Raw genomic sequence first — 20,550 nt, 5'->3', positions numbered from 1 at the left:
ATATGGATAAGTACAGCTGTGCTTTTAAAAGCTGAGTGCTTATCTGGGAATTTGGTCTGGGTCAGTATGGGTTTTATGAAATGTGCCTTAAGACAACGTGTCTTAAATATCAAGTGAGCTAATTGTATGTTTTACCAAAACCCACCCCCATGGTTGTTTGTAATTCCTGACCTGTGTGCTGGTTTAGTTCTGATTCCTGAAGAATGCTGCTGCCTCGTTCTGTAATAGTCAGGGTTTGTTTTTTTTTGTTGGAGATTTCCAACTGGGTTTTGACTAATTTAATTTAGGTTATGAAGTTTCAAAATGTTCTTCTTCAGCATCCCATAAGGTATCCCACAGCCCTGGGAAGCAGAACTTCTTAGTCTGAAAGGTGATCCAGATTGTTGCTCCCAGTGACTGTCTTGATGGGTTTCATGCCAGGGCAGTGGGGCTAAAGCTGTGCTGGGACAGCCCTGGCAGGCAGCCAGCCAGGGGGGCCCTTCCCTGGGCTTCCTGCCTGCCGCTGTGCCCCCTGCTCCTCTGGGCTTGCACGGGTGGGCCTGTGATGGGCTGGTGACTCCTGTGTGGGCCTGGGAGCATCCCGGCAGGGTATTGGAGGATCATAGAATCATTTAGGGTGGAAAAGACCTTTAAGATCATAAAGACTAACTGTTAACCCAGGACTGCCAAGTCCACCACTAAAACATGTTTTTTGAACACTTCCAGGGGTGGCGGTTCTACCGTGTCCCTGGGCAGCCTGTTCCAATGCCTGACCACCCGTTGGATGAAGAAATTTTTCCTAATATCCAACCTACGCCTCCCCTGGCGCAACTTGAGGCCGTTCCCTCTTGTCCTGTAGGCTGTTACCTGGGAGAAGAGACTGACCCCCGCCTCGCTACAGCCTCTCGTGTCAGGTAGCTGTGGAGAGCCATCAGCCCCCCCGAGCCCCCTCCTCTCCAGGCTGAGCACCCCCAGCTCCCCCCGCCGCTCCCCGCAGGATTGTGCCCCAGCCCCTGCCCGGCTCTGGCCGCGCTCCAGCCCCTCAGCGTCCCTCTGGCCGTGAGGGGCCCAGCACCGAGCCCAGCATTCGAGGGGCGGCCGCACCGGTGCCGGGCATGGGGGCACGACCGCTGCCCCGGGCCTGCTGGCCACGCTGGCTCTGACACTAGCCACCCACGCGCTGCTGGCCTTCGCAGCCCCCCGGGCACGCCGGGGGCAGCCAGTGAGCCCTGGGGACACCCTGGTGCCCGGTGCCAGTGGGATGTGGCTCCATGCGCTTCATGCCCTGCTTGTGCATGCCCGCAGTCTCCCTGCCCCCGCCGGGCAGGTCATTATGCCACAGGAGCAGGTCAGGTCTGTCAGGGACCTGCCTGGCCTAACCCCGGGCTGGCTGGGCCTGATCCCCCAGAAATTTGGGCTTCCCCCTTCCATGGTGTCTCTGTGTTCCTTTGTGGGCACGCAGAGAAGTTTTTACCATGTAACCTAACACAAGTAGTATGAAAATTGAATTCTAGGGCAGGGGCTTGTTGAGAGCTTTTTTCCCTTCTGTCCCCTTAGCTGCCTGTGGGAGATGTGTATGCCTTGCAGCATCTGAGAAACCATCTGTTGAGGAGGAAGCGTGAAACAAAGCAGCAGAGATTGGGCTGGAGGTAAGGGGAATGACAGGACAAAGAGGAGCTTGATGTCTTTGAAACTGTTAATCCCTTGTGCTCTCAGCTTTCTCCAGTCACCTCTGGAAGCAGGATTGCTGCCAGGGGTCATGTTCTCTCCTGGTGCTAGAAGCACCATGCTGCAGTCAGCAAGTAGAAAAGCACAGTCCCAGCTTTCACGTAACTCTCTCAAGCATTGTTCTTTCATGTCCTGGAAGAAGCTTGTTATTTCCTGACACCATAGTAGTTACACCTGAGACAAACCTGCAGACCACAAGCCCTGAGTGAAATTTCCTGTGGAAATGATTCAGTTTGTACTGTTATTTTCAAGCCTGTGTGTTGTATTTTAAATACGGTAACTCCTAGTGGATTGGAATATTCTACTTTGGCTCTGAATTCCGTGCTCTAGGTTTGGGTTTTTTGTGAACTGTCCTCATCCTGTGTGCAAAACTCCTGTGACAAGTTTTTTTCCATGAAACAAATAGCACATTTTTCTTTCCTGTTCTCCTTGTTCTCCCTTGTTCAGGGAATCCATGTTTTTTGTGCAGACCCAGTGTCTGTTGTCCCTCTGTTATCCCACTTCTTGTTCTGCTATTTTCAATATTAAAATCTAACATAATGCTGACTCAAAATTGCAAATCACTTCAGCTTTACCCTCTGCTTTCCTTGTTGTTTATGTTTCTGATGCCACTGCTTGTGCTTTTTCCCGTGTTTCCTGTTTTTACTGAAGTTCAAGAAAAGCAAGCTAATGAAATGTCAGCTGCTTTTTAAAGCATGTTGACCCTGTGCATACATACCTCCTGCCTTTTGCCCACCAGGTTCTCTGTATTCTGAGCAACTCCCTCATTCTGGAAACTTCGGCAGGGCTTGCCTTGGCTTTCAGAGCAGCGTAAGCCTGTTGTCAGCACTAAACAAGCACATACCTTACCTTGGAGTAGTTCCTGCAGAAGCAGAGGATTGAATTCAGTACAGTGTTCTGTACTGAATTTGCAGTTCTTCAGGGTTTTCTGTAATTTGAGTTCTTATCTGCAATAGTAAATGGAAAGTTCTGCTCGGTCTTGTGTTGTTGCATTTAGAGAATGTCTGGAGGTGGTGTGCTGGCCAAAAAAACCAGACTGCCCACTGCAAGGAGTCCTTGGGTAGGGTGAGCAGTAAGCTCTCTGGGAGGTTGTGTTGTCTCCTTGCCTGAATGTGAGTGAAGCTATTCTAGCTTTTCTGCCCTTGTGAGAGGGCAGCAGGAGTGTTCTTGCCTCCTGGTCTGCAGTATCCAGTAACTAGGTAGTGCAGTTCTGCACATGAGTAAATATTCTGGGGTTTTGTCTGCATCTGTCCCTAGGAAAAGGAGAGAGGCATTAAAAGTTCCTTTAATGGTAGATAATGTTAGCTACCCCAAAGAGCTCATAAATGCTAAAGGAATTAAAAGCATAGGGAGCTCATAGACTGTAGTTACAAATGAACAGTATGCAAACATCCTCACTTATCCTTGATGTTTGTTATTGTTTCAAAATAAGATAATTGCCAGGGGACACCAAAGTAATGCCTTAATTTCAGTGATTGTCTGCAATGTATGAGAGCAATAAATGAGATAAGCTGATACTTCAGCAGTTTTAAATACTTGGATTTAAAATGCTTTATCTCATAACAGTGCTGAATCTTGTAGTTGGTGTGTTTCCAGTTCATTGAGGTCTAAGCAGGAGCGTTGTTGGCAGGCTGCTGGATAGTCAAGGTGCCACGAGTCAAAGCCACAGCAAAACAGGTGAAGGTTAAAAATCCAGAGGCTTTTCAAAACAACTGTTTCCCAATAAAGGCTGAGGAGATCCATAATCACAGAGTATTCTCAGCTGTTGTGTTATGCTGGCAGTTGTATTGAGAAACTAGGACTGGAAGCTTTGGCTTCTACATGAGCTATGTACAGATAGATCCTGGGAGTAAATGATGTGTGGGTGGAGGGGGAAAAGTTTTGGATGAGTGGAGGTGTCCCTATATATGAGGTTCTTCCAGCAGCTTCCTTTTCCCCACCTGCTGCCTGTGTCCCACAGAGGTAAAGCAGTAAGTAGGAAGCTACTAGAAACACCACAAAGGATATCTGTGTGTTGGCTGTAATAGATTCTCCTCAGATCTCTAGGAAGGAGAGAGATCTAATTGCGCTTTTTTTTGGTTTTAATTGCTTTGTTCCTCATTCATGTTTCAGAAGCAATAGAACAGATCACAAAGCCTTGCTCCCTAATGAGCTCTGTTGTATGGAAATGTCTAGTGAGCGGGTGCATGCTAAAGCCTCTCCCTAACAGCATTGGGACTGGCTGATGGCTCCTGCAGCTGCAAGGTAGAGCACAACTTACTCCTCTTAGTTGCATTCGTTAGGCTCTTGGTGTGCTGCAGACCTTGAACTCGTGCTTTGTGATGCATGCAGCACAGCGCTGAGGAGCGCTCTGGGTGCGTGTGGGTTTGTCGCGGTACGAGTAGCGATGTGCACGTGAAAGGATATGTTTCTTTTTGGTGTAGGGGTAAAGCAGCTTGGTTGTGATCAACGTGTGCTCTCGGTCCGCTCGTGGAAGAGCGGAGGTAGGGAAGTGTCGTTCTCGGAAACACAGACTGAGTACAATGTGTACGAAGACGGTGCACCTGCACACCCAACTGATGCTGTACTTCACTAACTGGAGGGTTTGCTCATGCGTTCTTCACCAGAGGGGAAAGTAGACAAAAATCTCTTTCATCTTCAAATCGGTTTAACATTGGCTGGGATCAAACCCACTAAAATCAATTAGCTGAAGTACAATGTTACCACAGAACATCACAGTTGGCTTCAGGTTGTGCTGGTGCCTTAAATGTGTGTTTTCTCCTTCACTCTTTCTGAATTTCTTCTTGTTTTAACTCTGAATGTATGCCTGGATCTGTGGGTATCAGCAAGAGCTCTGTAAAACTTTTTGTCCTGAAATTGTACCAATAGTTAGTTTGGTTGTATTTTATGACCCCTGTTTGGTGTTTATGAAATCACAGCCAAGTTTAGTATATTTTAGGAGCTGAGTAAAACGGTAGTTAGAAATTGAAAATTATTCAATTGTGTTTTGTAAATGGGGAGAGATTATCAGGTTCTTGATTTGGTATCATATTTCATATTTTTATGTTGTTCATATTTTGTGGTGAAGGATTTCTCAGCCAATTTAAACTAAGATGTAGGGATTAGATTTGTGAGTGCTTCTAGGGGCATGAGAAGTGTCCAGAGACGAGGGTTCAGCTATGTGACGTGTGAAATGCCAAAGAGACAGGCTGGAGCGTTTCCTCTCCTGCCAAGTAGATTTCAGAGAGGAAAAGAGAGAGAGAGAGAATGTAAGCAAACCTGAGTAAATGCTGAGCTCTGTGGCTGGCAATTAATAAAACAGGGAGGATGAATGAGCCATACTATGAAGGAGCCCAGAATTTCTATACATCTGACCTCAAGAAACCTACACCGACAGAAGTGAATTTTTGGCCGTGCACTGGAAGGAGCAGCAGCAGCTCTGGAATTTCCTTTTCTTGCCCACGTGTCTGTCTTTGCCTCTCCTTGTTGTGCCTGATAGACAGTTTGCTGGGGCATCCTCAGTGTCTGGATTATGGGCCACCTTTCCAGCCCCCTTTTCACTTGGAATTCTGCTCTGCCTATGGAGATTTTGGCTGCTGTGACCAGGAGAGAGACAACACCATTGCAGCAAAATACTGGGACATCATGGATTATATTGGTCCCTGGGAAAATAAGCTGTGTGGAACGTATATCAAAGATATCTTATGTCAGGTAAGGCAGAAAAATAGTACACTTGGGACTGAATTGGTAGTCAGCTGAGGTTCTGATAGTCTCTTATAGCAAGCTGTGTTGCTGTGGAAAGAGGTGTGGGAGCAGGGGGAAAGTGGACTGACAGGGTGATGGTACCTAATTCTTGGCATGTGCTTTGTGTAAGGTGCGTCACGTTGTGGTATCTGGCAATATGCAGTGACATTGCCTAGCAATAATTATTTATGAAAGCACTGTCCAATGTGGATGGTGATGGGAATCCTGCTGCTCTGCTCATTTTCTCATAATGAAGGGTAGAGTTACAGGTCAATATTTGTTTTCTGCTTGCAGCTACTAGATGCTGGATTACAATCTCTGGAGTATCAAATGATATGGGAATTATCAGGGAAAGTGTCTGGATCCCTGGACTGCATGAAGGATGCATTTTGATTGTGTTCCTGCTGAGGATGCTCCAAATGGTGTGGTTGTTAAAGTAGAACAAAATGTAATAAGCAGTGGTTTCACACAGCTGCTGCAAGGTCCCGAGGCTTCAGTCACTGCATTTTCATCAGTGCTGCCTCCCCACCATCCACCTGGCTCACAGAAACAGGCATTGTGCAGTGAGAAAAGACACAAGGCATGGTTTTTCCTGACTGAGCTCCTCTGCCTCCCTGTAATTAGAGGGCAGGACTGATGTGGCTTTTCAATAACTTAGTCATGCAAAGCTGGATCTACTGCTGGCCAAAACAAAAAGCTGCCAAAAGACACGTCAAGTCTTACTAAGAATGTATAAACCTCTTCTACTTACTATTTCCTTAGCCCTAGAATACCATCTGTGTACCAAAATGTTTCCACCCATTTTTGGATGCTGGCAAGGTTCTGGCATCTCCTTGGGGTGGGGGGAACAACACTCTTTCAGCATCAGGGCTGAAAAAAGTTAGCATCAGGGTTGTTTGTCTACAGTTGCTAAACCAGTAAAAGATATGTTACAGGTTCTAGCAGAACGACCAATATCAGTGTTAGGAAGATTTTTCTACATGTTGCAGGTAGAAAAACCACTATAAAATCACTATTACTTTTTGATTTCTGTGCAACCTGCTCAAGGGGAACCTGCTTCATCAGGGGGTTGGACTAGATGATCTCCAGAGGTCCCTTCCGACCCCGACCGTTCTGGGATTTTGTGATTCTCAGATTGCTGGTCTGGGAGCTGGACTCTGTTCCCACTTATGGAGAGAAATTAAAAATGTTTTCAAAGGTGTTAATGAAGTAATCACTTCTGGACAGAACTGTGAGGAGCTTTAGACTGCAAGTGACTTGTGAACAGCAGAGCAGTGAGACAGCTGCAGCTGCATGTTGGTGGGAACGAGGGAGCTTCCCGGGATTCAAAATGCAGCACAGGTTAGGCTCTGCCTACTCTCCCTCACCTTTCCTTGGTGACGCCTTATCAGGCTGTCACCTCTCCTTGTCTTCAAGTCACTTGAGATCAGCACCATGTTCTGTGAATACTATGATATAACCAGAAATTCAACATATTCAGGGGTGTGCGAGTGTATACTGGTGAAAGTGGAAGGGTGAGCAATGGTTAATGGACTCAGTAGCATCAGGGGAGGAACATGCCAGCCAAGTCTTGTTGAATGCCTGCACCTTCAAGAAGGTGAGAACACAAAGACACTTACCTGAAGCTTTGGCTTTTGGTGATGGCACTCAGAGCCTTATGGTGCCCTTCCTCGTTCTGGGAAGTCCTTAAACATGGCAAAAGTTGCGTGGTTCTGTCATCCGGGGGGTGGTCAGGCTGCAGGGACAGGCCCAGGCTTGGGTGAAGTGGCCCTCCTCTGCAGGCTGGGGACTCCTGATGTGGGGAGAGAAGTGCTTCCTTACAGATGGGATGCGTAAGCAACAGAAACTAGCTCTTTCTGTGCAGCTTAATAACCAGATGGCAGCAGTGAAAAGTGAGAAGCTTAACTGTGCCATCCAAGAGTTGAAAGGGCTTTACAAGTCTTGCCTGTATGTTCTTAGTATGGCCAAAAGACCTCGGATTCTTCTGTGAGCAAAGGGGAGAGTTTGCTATGCTGAGTTTGGAGTGAAGGTCTGTAGCCTTCACGTTAAATGTCCTGCAAAGGCTGCTACTTGCACACATACAAAAAAGTCAGTGCTTGTGTAACTGTCCCAGGTTTTTTTAAGGAACTTTAAGGAAGCAAACTTGTTTAATGAGGCGGAAAAAATACTAATGTAGTAGTTCTTCATTCTTTGACCGTCTATATAATTACCTTCCTACGTATGTGCCTAATAAAAACTCTGGATAGACTGTTTCAGACTTTTGGCATGAAAACCAGTACAATAATCTTTCTGCAGAATTTAGCTGCTTCTGTTTTGACTTCTGCATCTTTGTGGTGATTAAAATAGAGGTGGGATTTAAATGGAAATATTTGGTAGAAGTTCTGACCCAGAATCCTTGCAAGAGAAGGAGTTTAAATTCAAGTAGAAATTCAAATACAGTGCCTGATTTTCAGTATTTAACCTATATTTTGCACAGCTAAAAACCTAATGATATTTGAAGGGATATAGTTTTAGATACATAACACTTGAAAATGTTGCCTGCAGTATATTTTTTTCCTGACGATCACATATAGGGTCAGTGGTAGCTACACAAATTGCATAAGATTATATTTACTTATTTGAGTTGGTTTTAAATCTCAACTATAGTCTCTCAGTGATACTATGCATGCAAGAACATCATCAAAGTTGCACAGCATCAGACCAAAGGTTAATTTACCCTATATATTTAACCAATGCACATCTTTAGCACCTACAAATTCTTCTAGCAGAGTTTCACCTCCTTTTTTAACCTGGCTCATATTAGCTTTATGTGATGGCCCCTCATTTTTCTTCTGGGGGAAAGTGAGCCACATCCAGCTTCTGGTCACTTGTGATATTTACAGACCTCTCTCTGGCTGTTACCCTACTCTGATCACCTCTCTGCAAGACTGCTCAGTCCTACCTTACCTAGCTGTTCTGTATCTTTGACTGTCCTTGTGACTATTCGCTGTCCTTTTACTGTCCTTGTGGATTTGCTCCCCTAAGTTGCTTTTGGGAAGGGGGATCAGAGCTGCACACAGTGTTGAAGGTGCAGGTGAACCTGTACCCATTTTTTTTTTTTTTCTTTCTTTCCTAACACTTGATTAGACCTAGGTATGGGCTTAAGTGGCTTAATAAAGTAAAATCTTAAATATACCTGGAAAAGGCAGTGATGCCAGCTGATGTGAAAGATGTGTCCAGATTTGGGACTGCTGGTCTGGAGTACAAAGGTTAACGTTCTCCATGGTGCAAAGGGTTGCTGCAGTAGTGGAGTTAAATTATTCTGTGTCTGTTAAGCACAGGTTACAAAGTACCTAGTTTAAAATCTAGCAGGGGAGACTAAATTTCTAAAAGCAAAAGTAAGACTAGATTGCAAGGAGAAATTCCCTGTCACTTCCTTAAAACCTTGTAGTAGTGGAGAATTCACAGCCTCCATAGATATACCTCTGTTGGGAGTAATGTAGGTGCAGCCAGTTGTGCTTTGGTAAAGGAGACTACTGCTGACCTCAAAATCCTCTTTGACCATATTCTGAGTGACTTTTTACTACTCCACTTCAAAGATGGCTCACCATGTACTCTGCCTTACTAATTTTTCATGTTATTAATCAGTTTGCTTTCATGAAGGTGTCTTGGTTTCTCCTGGATGTGCGTACACAGCCATGTACTTAGTTTCTTTTACTTTCTAGGAATGTTCTCCATATGCTGCACATCTCTATGATGCAGAAAACCCTCGGACACCTCTAAGAAGCCTCCCAGGACTTTGTTTTGACTACTGCTCTGAGTTTCATTTTAACTGCCACTCTGCCATCAGCCTGCTGACAAGTGATAAGCGCATCCAAGATTGCTGCGAGACAAACAAGACACGCTTTTGCAACCTCATTCATCTGCACGATGAGGACTACTGCTTCCCCAATGTTCTGAAGAACACAGCCCTCAACCACAACCTGGGCTCGGTGGTGGAGGACCGCAAAGGCTGCCTCCAGCTCTGTCTGACTGAGGTTGCCAACGGCCTGTGGAACCCGGTGCTCATGGTGCATGCAAATGACCATACCCACCGCGTGTTCATAGCTGAGCAAGTGGGAGTGATCTGGGTCTACCTCCCTGATGGCAGCTGGCTGGAGGAGCCCTTTCTGGATATTAAGAATATAGTGCTGGCTACGTCGTGGAGAGAAGATGAGAGAGGCTTTCTGGGGATGGCTTTCCACCCCAAGCACAAGTACAATGGGAAATTTTATATCTATTACTCGTACATGGATGAGAACCAAGTGAAAAAGATCAGGATCAGTGAATTGAAGGTTTTGGCATCTGATGCCAACAGAGCTGATCCATGCTCAGAAAGGTACAGTTCATGTTGAATGCCATGACGAGAAATGATTTCTGTGCCCTTGTCCTTCCCCCTTGCAGAACCTGCACGTTCCCGGTCACTCTGGTTAGGTGTGTGACTTGGCTGCCATGAAGCTGTCAGAAATGGCTTGGCTCAGGGTCACATAGCAAACTAGAAAAAACCCTGAAAAACGACCCAGGATCTAGGCTTCCAGGTCATCATCTCTCCCCATCTTGCACTCTAAAGAGCGGTAATAGCCTTAAGCCTATTGTGGAATTAACATCTGTGCTAGAAGTGTTTTGTCTCGTAGAGAGCAAGCATGCTTCACTACAGTACTATACGTTAATTTTATCTTACATGTGTGTACCTGCCCCATCCCTCAGCTGAGATAAAGTTCATTCTCATTTATGGAGAAGAATTTGTTAATACCAGACTTACATTTCTCTAGCTTTTTTCAATCACCATAAGATTGTTCTGAAGTGCTCTGATTCACCAACTGCTTTTCATATAAGAAAAGCAGAACCCACCTGCCACAATCAAAGCCTAAAGGGCAGCAAGGGTTCCCTCCCTGCAGATGAATGGTAGGCGACAGCCTTATGCTGCACTTGCAGGCAACACGATGCGACTCAGAACTGTATTTGACAAAACCCACAGGTCTATACAGCTGGGAAATCTTGCTTTCTTCTGTAGGAGTGATGCAATGTTTCTGCAGCCTAACGGACGTTCAGTCCTTCCCAGTAGCCACATACATTATTGCTTTCTCTGTTTGTTTGTTTTTGTTTTAAGGAATCTTCTGGAGCTTGAGGAACCAGCTGCAAATCATAATGGTGGGCAGCTGCTCTTCAGTGTGGATGGCTACATGTACCTATTCACTGGGGGTGGAGGGAAGGCTGGAGACCCTTTTGGAAAACTTGGGAATGCTCAAAACAAGTAAGTAGGAGGGCAGGTGAAAGCTTTCAGCTTGTTCACAGAGACATAAGGTTTGGAAGTAAGACAATGAGGAAGAATAAAGTAAGAGTGCTTCCCGAAAGTGCTTGTGTATTTGCAAGTCTGTTCAATGCAGTATTCCAAAAATCAAAATTTCATGCTTTGGGAGCTGAGGAAACCCAAGTTGTTTAGAGAGGGGAGAGTCTTCTGTGACTTGAGCAGGTTGTAAGACATATCAGCCACTGGTTTATCTCTTTTGGACAGGTAACTTTTCCTTTGTAAAGGGGGAAGAAGAGAATTCTTTGTGTTTTCAGTTGCTTCTCATGCTGGGGTTTCTTTTTCTATTGTTCTCTTTAGGAGTACTTTGTTGGGGAAAGTCTTAAGGATTGATGTGGATGGAAAAAGCCCTGATGGAAAGCCTTATCGCATCCCTCCTGATAATCCGTTTGTGTCTGATCCCAAGGCCCGCCCTGAGGTTTATGCTTATGGGGTCAGGAATATGTGGCGCTGTGCAGTTGACAGAGGGGACCCTGTCACGGAAAAGGGAAGAGGGAGGATCTTCTGTGGGGACGTCGGGCAGAACAGGTTTGAAGAAATCGACATCATTGTTAAAGGAGAGCAAAGGAAGGATTTGAATGCTATGACACAAAGCTTTGCCACAATTCCTCTTTGGGTAAGGAAGTTTCTTGCAGAAGATTCTTTATTATATGTGTATGTTTAGTGGACTATAGCACCATTTTTCCAGTGAAGCTAAATAATCCAGTGTTAAATGGAGATTGTTTACTTAAGAATTGAAATCCCTTCTCCCCAGCCCTGCAGCATTGGTATGAAATGCTGCCCTGCTTATTCAGGGAATTCCCTGCCATACGCTGCACCGGACAAGCTGTTTAGGGCCAAAGCCTGTGCCTTTTGCAGACAGACAGAGCTTTCCCAGTGAAGTCAGGAAGGCAATGGGTTGTGGTTTAAGTAGAAAAGCAATACCATGTTTTCTTCAGAAGCTCTGAGCTCTGGCTGAGGAGAGTGGACCAAGCTGATGCTGAGATCCTGAAACAAATCCTGTGGTGCAGGCGGTGTGCCCTAGCAAGTAGGGTGCTGCAGCAGAACACCCAAAAACCGTGCTCTGGGTCTGACTGTGGGTGTGATGGACAAACTCACTTGCTGCCTTGAAGAAAGAGTAGATATCGGTAGTCATCTTAAAGCTCTCTGGAAAGCATGGCAGAAGAACTTGGTATTATTATAATGTTTCTTAAGCTGTTGGAAGAACACACTTGGTCTCAAGCTCATGTAGGTGTTTCTGAAACATTTGTGTGAGCGGGCAAGTGTACAATATGTGTTATCAACATTTCTCCTCTGCTATGCTGGTACCAACATGGCACTCAAGTTTTTTTGTTTGGTTGGTTTTTTTGCTAGCCCGGTCTCAACTGACAAAACTGGATTAGATTTTGCCGTTAATCTTTATTTTTTTAAATGAATACTTTTATGATTTTTATCCACATCATTAAGGACAAGCTACTTGATCCAGGGGAAGAAAAATGAGGACAAGACTAAAATTTTGTGGGATCTCATATTCAACCTGAGAAAGGGCTGAATTCAATTTTAACATTGACAGAGGCAAAGCCTTTATTTCATGTCTCGTGACATAAAAAGGAGGTAGCACACTTATCCATGTTCTGTGCTGAGGCTGTCAGCAAACCTATGAAGCTATTGAGTTAACTTGCAATTGTTTGATCTTATTACCTTCTTAAAAAAAATACTGGAATTTGTAAAGACGGTCCCTGCTAAAATGACTGGTGCAATCACACACCTGTAAGATAATACTTCCTGCAGGCTGTTACCTTTCTGCATTGCTTGCTTGATGCAGGCAGTCTTGGTCCTGTGTGTTATTGAAGCTCATCATTACTAAGTCTTGATAAGCAACTACACAGAGAGCTCCTTAGAGCCCCTGGGTCTGCTCAGTCCTGGAGCAAATGACTGAAATTTAACTACACTGTTTGTTCAACGGTTACTGGTCCTTCTAGTAACCTTTGTGCACATCGGTGTCACTGAGCGATTGCTTTTTGATGCTCTCTGGATGTAACTTTTCTTACTTTTTATTCCTCTGTGTTTAACAGATGACATCCTTCCGATATTTGCATATGGCCGCAACGTGGGGAAGTCAGTTACTGGAGGTTATGTATACAGAGGATGTGAATCGCCCAATTTGAATGGCCTTTATATTTTTGGTGATTTCATGAACGGGTGAGACTAATTATTTTCTCTACAACTCCCATTTTGTACCCACATTTGCCTTACCAGGGCAAATAAGCATTTTGGAACAACCCAAAACCTTTTGAGCTGCAGTAAATGAGAATCTCAGGTGTCTGCCTATTAGATGAAGCTCTCTGTTTGACTATTATAGCAACATTTTGGTTGGAATCTAACTTTCCTCCAATTTAGAAACCTTAGGATAGGTTTGCTTCTGTTCAGGTCTGTTTTTCCAAAAGACAACCATTAAAGCCCGTCAACAGTCAGGGTCTCCACTGACTTTTTTTTTTTTTTAGTGATGCATGATTTTGACAGGAACTAATCTTGATAATGGAAACATAAAACATAAGGTTTTATTTTTCATGTAGTCAACTTATGGCTTTGCGGGAAGATGAGAAGACAAGTGGAAGAAGCAAGATATCTGCATTGGCAGCACAAGAGCTTGTGCTTTCCCTGGAATGATCAGTTCTTACAGCAAATTCATCATCTCATTTGCTGAGGATGAAGCAGGTAGGTATCATGCTAGCCATATTGGAAACTGTACTGTCAGTTCTGTATTGCAGGGCAAATGTGTAAAGTTACGTTGCTCCTCACATGTTACTAGAGAGCAGGCACTGCAAAACAGGCTTGTGGCTATCTCAGCACAGCAGGTGGGGTTAGTATGTGGTTCCGAGAGGTCTCCTGCCCTGGGAGGCTATCGGAGATCGGCTTGATGGAGAGCTCAGGAGACAGATCCTCATGTGAACTTTCAGTCTGAATACTCCAAGTTCTGTAAGAAGTTTGAACTCCTGTTTGTTTCAGCCTTTCTCTGTCATTTTGTTTCTGACAGAGCGCTGTGTAATGTAAAACGTGGCTGCAAGTTTTTTGAGAACATAATGTGCTTTACTGAACTCTGATGCTTCACAATTCAGCAGAAAAGAGATTTGCTTGTAATTAAAAGATCCTAGAACATCTGGCTAGTCTGTTCTGTCAAAGATGCAAGGAGATGCAGGCTTTGTGAAATAGGTACAATTTTTAACTGTTCTAACAACATATGGAGTGAATGGATGTTACATGTCTCTTTTATTGGTTGTTCTAGAAACCAATATGGTGTCATCATGTAATTTAAAAGACATGTAATCATGTAATTTAAAAAACAACAGTTTTGCCTCTTTTGCAAGCTAATATGATTTGCCTGGATATTGTGCCAGTAGGTGTTGAAGGGAATGCACGAGGAGTAGTTGCTCTTCTCAGCAACTGTACAGGGATAAGAAGGTTCTGTCTTCCATGGATTAGCTAATTTAGTTCTTACTGGTTTTGGTTGGGGTTTTTTGGTATGACTCTGAAGCTGGCTAAATATTTGCTGTGTGTTCTTCCCCGCTGTAGCTTCTGGCTGCTGCTTTGCTACAAATAGGTTAAAAATTACATATTTATACAGAGGAAAGTAACTTTGGGAGAGCTGCTGACATGAGGTAATGAAGGTCCTGCTCAGGCACTGTGCTTGATTGAGAGGTGCTGGTTCTGTGTGGAACCCTGCTGCAACCAAGAGATCATTTGGGGTTCTGGGAGCCTCCCTGCACAGGCCAGGGTGAGACCAAAGCCCGCTTCTTGGAAGTCAGACACAGCTAAGGGAGTGACTGAAGGGGGTTTCTTTTCTAATCACATGAATTAGTGAAGAGCCAGGAAAGGGAGGGAAATGGAGAACTGGGATTCAGCTTGGACACTTGAACCTGAGACCATTTTTCTTTTTTCACTTCCATTTAGGTGAGCTGTATTTTATGTCTACTTCTTATCCCAGTGCCTATGTACCACATGGATCGCTCTACAAGTTTATTGATCCTGCAAGGTTAGTAATTAAAGATGTTTTGTCCATGCCAAGTTCTTCTATCATTGCCATACACCCTCCAGCTATCACAGTAGAAAGAATACCAAGTACTACTGATACATGACCTCGCTGAGCTCCACATCCAGTCTTCGTTTTTTGTTCACCCACCATATATTTGGTGCAACTTTAATCAGTTTTAGCAAAGTTATTCCTCAGTCATCATGTCTACACACCCAGAAATAAACAGAGTTCAGATACCTGAAAGGTCTGGAGCAGTAAGGATTAAAATAATGTCTCCTTAGCTGCATATCTGAAGTATAATGCAGTAGTCTTTTAAAAATGACAGTCCGCATCCTTGAGGGTCATGACATCAAATATCTGCGATGCGCTTTCATATAAATAAATAAAATGAAGTCCACAGTTTAGTTTTCTTTACAAAGAAGAGTGAGACCTGGTGGTTCATGCGGTGTTCAAATACTAATTGGAGCCTGAACCTAAGTTTTTCCAAGCAAAATTTTTTTCCCCATTGAGCAATTATCCCTGCTAAAGTCTGTTTTTACAATAATAAGCATGCTTATGTAATTTCTTCCCCTCCCAAGCTTTTGGATCTGGCTAAGAAGCGTTAAATGACTTTCAAATCACCCTGTAAAGTAGATACAGTACTAATGTGTCCGTGCTGTTGCTGAGATCTCAGACGCTTAACAAAATGAAGAAAATGAATTATGGTTTTTTAGGAAGTGAAATTCAAAGCTAGATAGTTAAACTGTACCAAGGTGATGGGAATAGGAACTTGAGTCCTTTACTTGCTGTAACTACTTGAGGGGACTCCTGCCTTTAACAGCTTATTGTCTGTCAGGAAGCTTTTGAACTGCATTAACTGTGACTGACCAAAATGTAACATTTTCATCTTTTAAAAAAATAGTAATTTGTGAGCTAGCATAAATATTGAGAGCTTGAGCATGCTTTATTTCACAAAAAATAGCCCTGCAGTCCCTATGCCACTCCTTAAAGTGCCATGAAGACTATCAGGATGACAAATCCTCTCCTTTTTCCCACTGTAAAGGGAGAAATACAGCTTACTGTTTCGCAAGCAGCCTGCGGGAGCCTTTCCAGGAGGCTGCCTGCCTGAGGACTGGTGTGCATTAATGCACCATGGTATGATGCCTCCGTGGGGTACAGCAAGCCCCTGCCAGGAGTGCAATGGTTTCACTGCTCAGAAGGGCTTTCTGGAAAGAAGCCAGCTGTTCTCTGTGCTTTTGGAGCTTCATATCCATCACTTGTAGAACAGGACCAGGCACTAATTCCCTTGACTCCTTGGAATTTATTCTTGCATTTTCTGGTTCCCTTAGCCCAGATGCTGCTCTGCTCAGCTTTGCCCTTGTCTGTTTGCTTGAGTGCTTTCTTTGCAAGCTTGTCCAAGGTGTGCAAAGCACTGACTGCTCCTCTGGAGGCTGTTTGCTTGGTCCTGGAGCAGAAAGTCCTGACACCTCCAGATCCTGGGTTGTACTCTGGCCTCCTGACTGGGTGGAGGTTTTTCCTTTCTCCTTTGCATTTTAATGCTGTTTATGGGATTCTTCTGTTTGTCTCGTTGTGAGCGGTGGCTCCTCTGATGGTTACAGTCTCAGTCTGTCCAGCCCAGATGCTCCCTGCTCCTTGCCTGCAATTCAGCAAGCACGCTGGCAAGGGCACCAAGCCACACAAATTCCTGCTTCAGAATGTTGTCAAGGCCCTGCCATCGACCTGATGGCAACTAAAAGTTCCCTAGGAACCTCCCAGGAAACCTGATGGCAGCAGTACCCCGTGTCCCCGCATCAGCTTGCCACTCCATCAGTGCTCTTGGAGACAGCAGAGGGGCTTGGATGCCTCTGCCTGGACCAGCACCAAATCTCTTCAGTCAGGAGCAGAAGGAAGAGGTGTTAGAAGGTGCTTTAAAAGTAAGGAGAGAGAAGAGAAAAAAACCCCACACCACGCCTCACAAACCCCCCCAAAAGCAATGCCAACAACCCTAGCAATCCTTGCTTGTCTGGAGGAAGCACTGGGCTGTTACCCCTGTCTGAAGGAGAATGCTAATCACAACAAAATGGGATGCCTTAGGTCATGTTTTGCTTTGTGTTGTGCCGTCAAGCATGCCAAATTGGAAGAGCCTGTTGTTATTTCTCCTACAGTAGTTCCCTTAGTGGGTAACAGAAAACACAGGTCTGTTGCTCTTTGTGCCCCGCCCCCCCCCCCCCCCTTCCTGTCATTTAACATGTGACAGCTTTACCTCAGGGAAAATGTGCTTTTTTTGGAGGTGCTTTTGTTCTGTGGGAAGCTGTCAGGGAACAGCAGGAGAGAGACATGTTGTATACACTTTCTTTGCAGTTGTTGCTTCCTCCCTCTTTGCCTGTTCCTTTCCTTTCTCACCCCTCTTGCTGCACCACTATCTTGTGTCCAAAGCAGCACCTTTTGAAGGCCACGCAAACTTCCATGAGGATGTTCCATGCATCCACCAGGCTTCTAGAAAACAGCGTTGTGCTGTGCCTCCAGCAGCAGGACACATAGCTGAACACACCTAATCAGCACTCTTGAATTCAGTGATGGGCTACAAGTTCATGCAGGCAGGTCAGCATCCCACACACAAACAAACCAGCTATCGGTGTTGGATAAAGACCATCCACGCTGCATGATGACAGAAAGTTGACCAGAGGGATGGTAGGAGAGAAGCTGCAACCTTCCAGCTGCTATTGTTACTCAGACAGGGATTTTATGGCTAGCAGCCCTGAGTTAGGCTCTTAAATTCTGCCTGTGTTACACTCTAGGTGCCTAAAATGCTTTCATGCCTCTTCCAGCAGAGGCAAATGACAACGGGGGATTAATGTGTGCGTCAGGAATAAGTAAACTTCCGTAACAATCTCTCAGATACCTGCGTATGGCTTTCTGTTTTTCAAGGAGAGCTCCACCCGGGAAGTGTAAATACAAGCCTGTTCCTGTGAAAACAAAGAGTAAACGGATACCATTTGTTCCACGTGCAAGTAAGTTGTTATGATTTAATATTACTGACAAGCAAAACATACAACCATCTTGCAGGCATGTGACTGAAATCTTTAGCAGTCTTCAAAACCAAAGCACCGAGCAGGAGCAATCTTGAAGTCAGGTTATCAGATTTAACGTGTGCTTTTTTTTAAATCCCAGTCTCTGATATTTTTTTTGTAAGTGTTGCCAAGTAATAGTGTAGATGGGCATCACAAGGGAACTGGTGGCTTTGATGCAGGCATTGGATTTTGTCCAGGAAGTTCTGTGCACCTGTCTCTGGCTCTGTGACACACTCCTTGAGTCAAATAATCCACTCTCCATAAATCTAGGGGAGTCAGTCTTCCTTTCTCCTGGCCTTTTTCTGTCCTACATCCTATGCAGCTAGGCTTATTGTTGACTAGAAGCAGTGTTTAGCAAGTTGAGGTTATCTTGTCTGGGATTTCCAGGTGTTAGTGTGGCATGAAAAATTCATATTGTTAAGTCTGCCAGAGAAGTGTGCAAGGTTTCATCACATTCTGTCTGGATTTAATTTCCTTAAATATATATTCATCATTTCTAAAATTAAGCAGACTTTTATTTCCAAGAAACCCACGCCTTTTTTGATAGAAGAGGTTTATATATGTGTATTTCTTCTTTCAGAATGTCAGCTCTTTTTCCTAACTGTAGCTCTAATAAGGGTTTATATCAGTCATATCTCTGAATTAGCCTTTTGCCTTAAAGCAGAGATGCTGAACCATGTTAATTACTTTCCTCAGAGACTGTCCTTGAGCTGCTTAATGAACCTTCAACAACCAAGCCTCCAAAAATATCTTCTACCTCCACTGCAGCCGTCCCACCAGTTTCTTCCAAGAAAGCTAAAAAGACCCCACCCACCAAAACAAAAGCATCAACAGTGAAATCGGCTCCGTCTGGTAAAAAGAGGCAAAAAATCAAAGCTGAGGCTAAATCTCGCAAGCCAAAGCGGGAAGAGAAGGTTGCACACGTTTCTAGAACTACACCAGCAACACCTTTGTCAAAAAGGAAGAGCTCATACCTAACCAGAACCAAGAAGCCTCTTCCAAAGAAGGCAGCACCAGCTAAGGAAGAACTGGGAAAGAAGGAGGAGAGCAGGTTAAGCAGCCACTTTTGAAGCTCAGTGATGTCCCAGAAAAAGTGACTTATAAGATGGTGAAACGAATGTTTTGAATAGTGGCCAAATCAAAGGGAATCAGCTGACTTGCTATGCCAGTGCTCCCAGGTGTGCCTCCTTTAATGTCAGTGCTAGCAGCCTCTATGCATGTTCTATTAAACCTCAACAGCACCAGCCTCCTAATATTAGCTTTCTTTGCAAATCCTGCCATGATGTCCTTTTTCTGACATAAGTAGTTATGAGGACATTCACTGGTAAGATTTGGCTGTGTATGGCTGTCTAATAAATCCAAGTGCCTCCAACTTTCAGGACTTGCGTCTTTTTTCCAAGAGTATGGAATAGACATGGCGATGACCTCACCTTTCCTTTTTTTTTGTGTGTTCTTCAACTGAAATGCAGTGAAAAGTATATCTTAAGAGTAGTTGTCTTTTAGACAACGAAATTATATATATATATATTCTTTTAAGCAGTATTTTTTCAAGGTATGGATCACCTGCAGGTTCCGAAGGATTCAGTAAGGGCTGGAAATGTTCAGCAGATCTTTAAAATGAACAAAATCAAAGCAGCAGGAACCAAGAAACCCTCCAAAATCCTAGTTACAGCTGAGCAATTGGATGAAACCATCATCTAGCTTCCAACTGAAAGTAGATTGGATTCTGTCCTGGAGAGCAGCCCTTGACCAGCAGGTAAGGGCCGGTGCAGGGTTACTGGCTGCAGCTCGCCCTGGCTGAGCCTCTTCCCTGGGAGCAGATGAACTGGAGGGGTGTGGGGTCCTGCTGGCCTGGCAGTAGCGGTGCCCCTTCATACCTGGAGCACACTGTGAAATTAATTTGGGAGGAGCGGCTGACAGACCAGAAGGCTGCGCTGCCGTTTAGGCTGGAGAGTTGGGTGGAGGAGCCTGATGCAGTTCAACCAAGGCAAGTGTAGGGTCCTGCCCCTGGGGAGGGACAACCCCACGCACCAGCACAGCTGGGGCTGCCCTGCTGGGAGGCAGCTCTGCGGAGAAGGACCTGGGAGTGCTGGCGGGCAGCAGGTTGCCCATGAGCCAGCAGCGTGCCCTGGTGGCCCAGAAGGCCGGTGGGATCCTGGGGTGCATTGGGAGCAGCGTGGCCAGCAGGGCGAGGGGGGTGACCCTCCCCCTCTACTCTGCCTGGCGAGGCCACACCTGCAGTGCTGTGCCCAGTGCTGGGCTGCCCAGGTCAAGGGAGACGGGGAGCTACTGGAGAGGGTCCAGCGGGGGCTGTGAAGATGATGAGGGGGCTGGAGCATCTCCCTGCTGAGGAAAGGCTGAGAGCGCTGGGGCTGTTCAGCCTGGAGAAGGCTGAGGGGGATCTTATCACTGCATACAAATGTCTTCAGGGCGAGTGTCAAGGGGACGGGGCCAGGCTCTGTTCAGTGGTGCCCAGTGACAGGACAAGGGGCAACGGGCACAGACTACAACAACCGAAGTCCCATGTGAATATGGAGAAGAACGTCTTTACCTTGAAGGTGGCAGAGCCCTGGGACAGGCTGCCAAGAGGCTGTGGGGTCTCCTGCTCTGGAGACATTCAAACATCTACCTGGATGTGACTCTGTGGAACCTGCTTCAGCAGGGCTTGGACTAGATGATCTCCAGAGGTCCCTTCCAACCCCGACCATTCTGGGATTCTGTGCAAGGAGAAC

General features: G+C 45.3%; 1 protein-coding gene across 1 annotated transcript; it reads left to right on the top strand.

Moving 5' to 3' along the window:
* The first annotated feature begins 686 nt into the window (after positions 1-686).
* HHIPL2 (HHIP like 2) lies at positions 687-19,184 on the top strand. Its single transcript, XM_027793164.2, is given in 12 exon segments — positions 687-893; positions 3,820-5,397; positions 9,135-9,787; positions 10,559-10,702; positions 11,057-11,313; positions 11,316-11,372; positions 12,811-12,937; positions 13,312-13,340; positions 13,343-13,453; positions 14,687-14,768; positions 17,676-17,758; positions 18,515-19,184. Coding segments are annotated over 11 exon segments (2,301 nt in total). The 5' UTR covers positions 687-893; positions 3,820-5,013; the 3' UTR covers positions 18,889-19,184.
* Positions 19,185-20,550: the final 1,366 nt, after the last annotated feature.

Source organism: Falco peregrinus, chromosome 11 (genome assembly GCF_023634155.1).
Source record: "Falco peregrinus isolate bFalPer1 chromosome 11, bFalPer1.pri, whole genome shotgun sequence".
Taxonomy (NCBI): domain Eukaryota; kingdom Metazoa; phylum Chordata; class Aves; order Falconiformes; family Falconidae; genus Falco; species Falco peregrinus.
The sequence above is the reverse complement of the archived record's forward strand: the minus strand, read 5'-3'. Positions and strand labels throughout refer to the sequence as shown.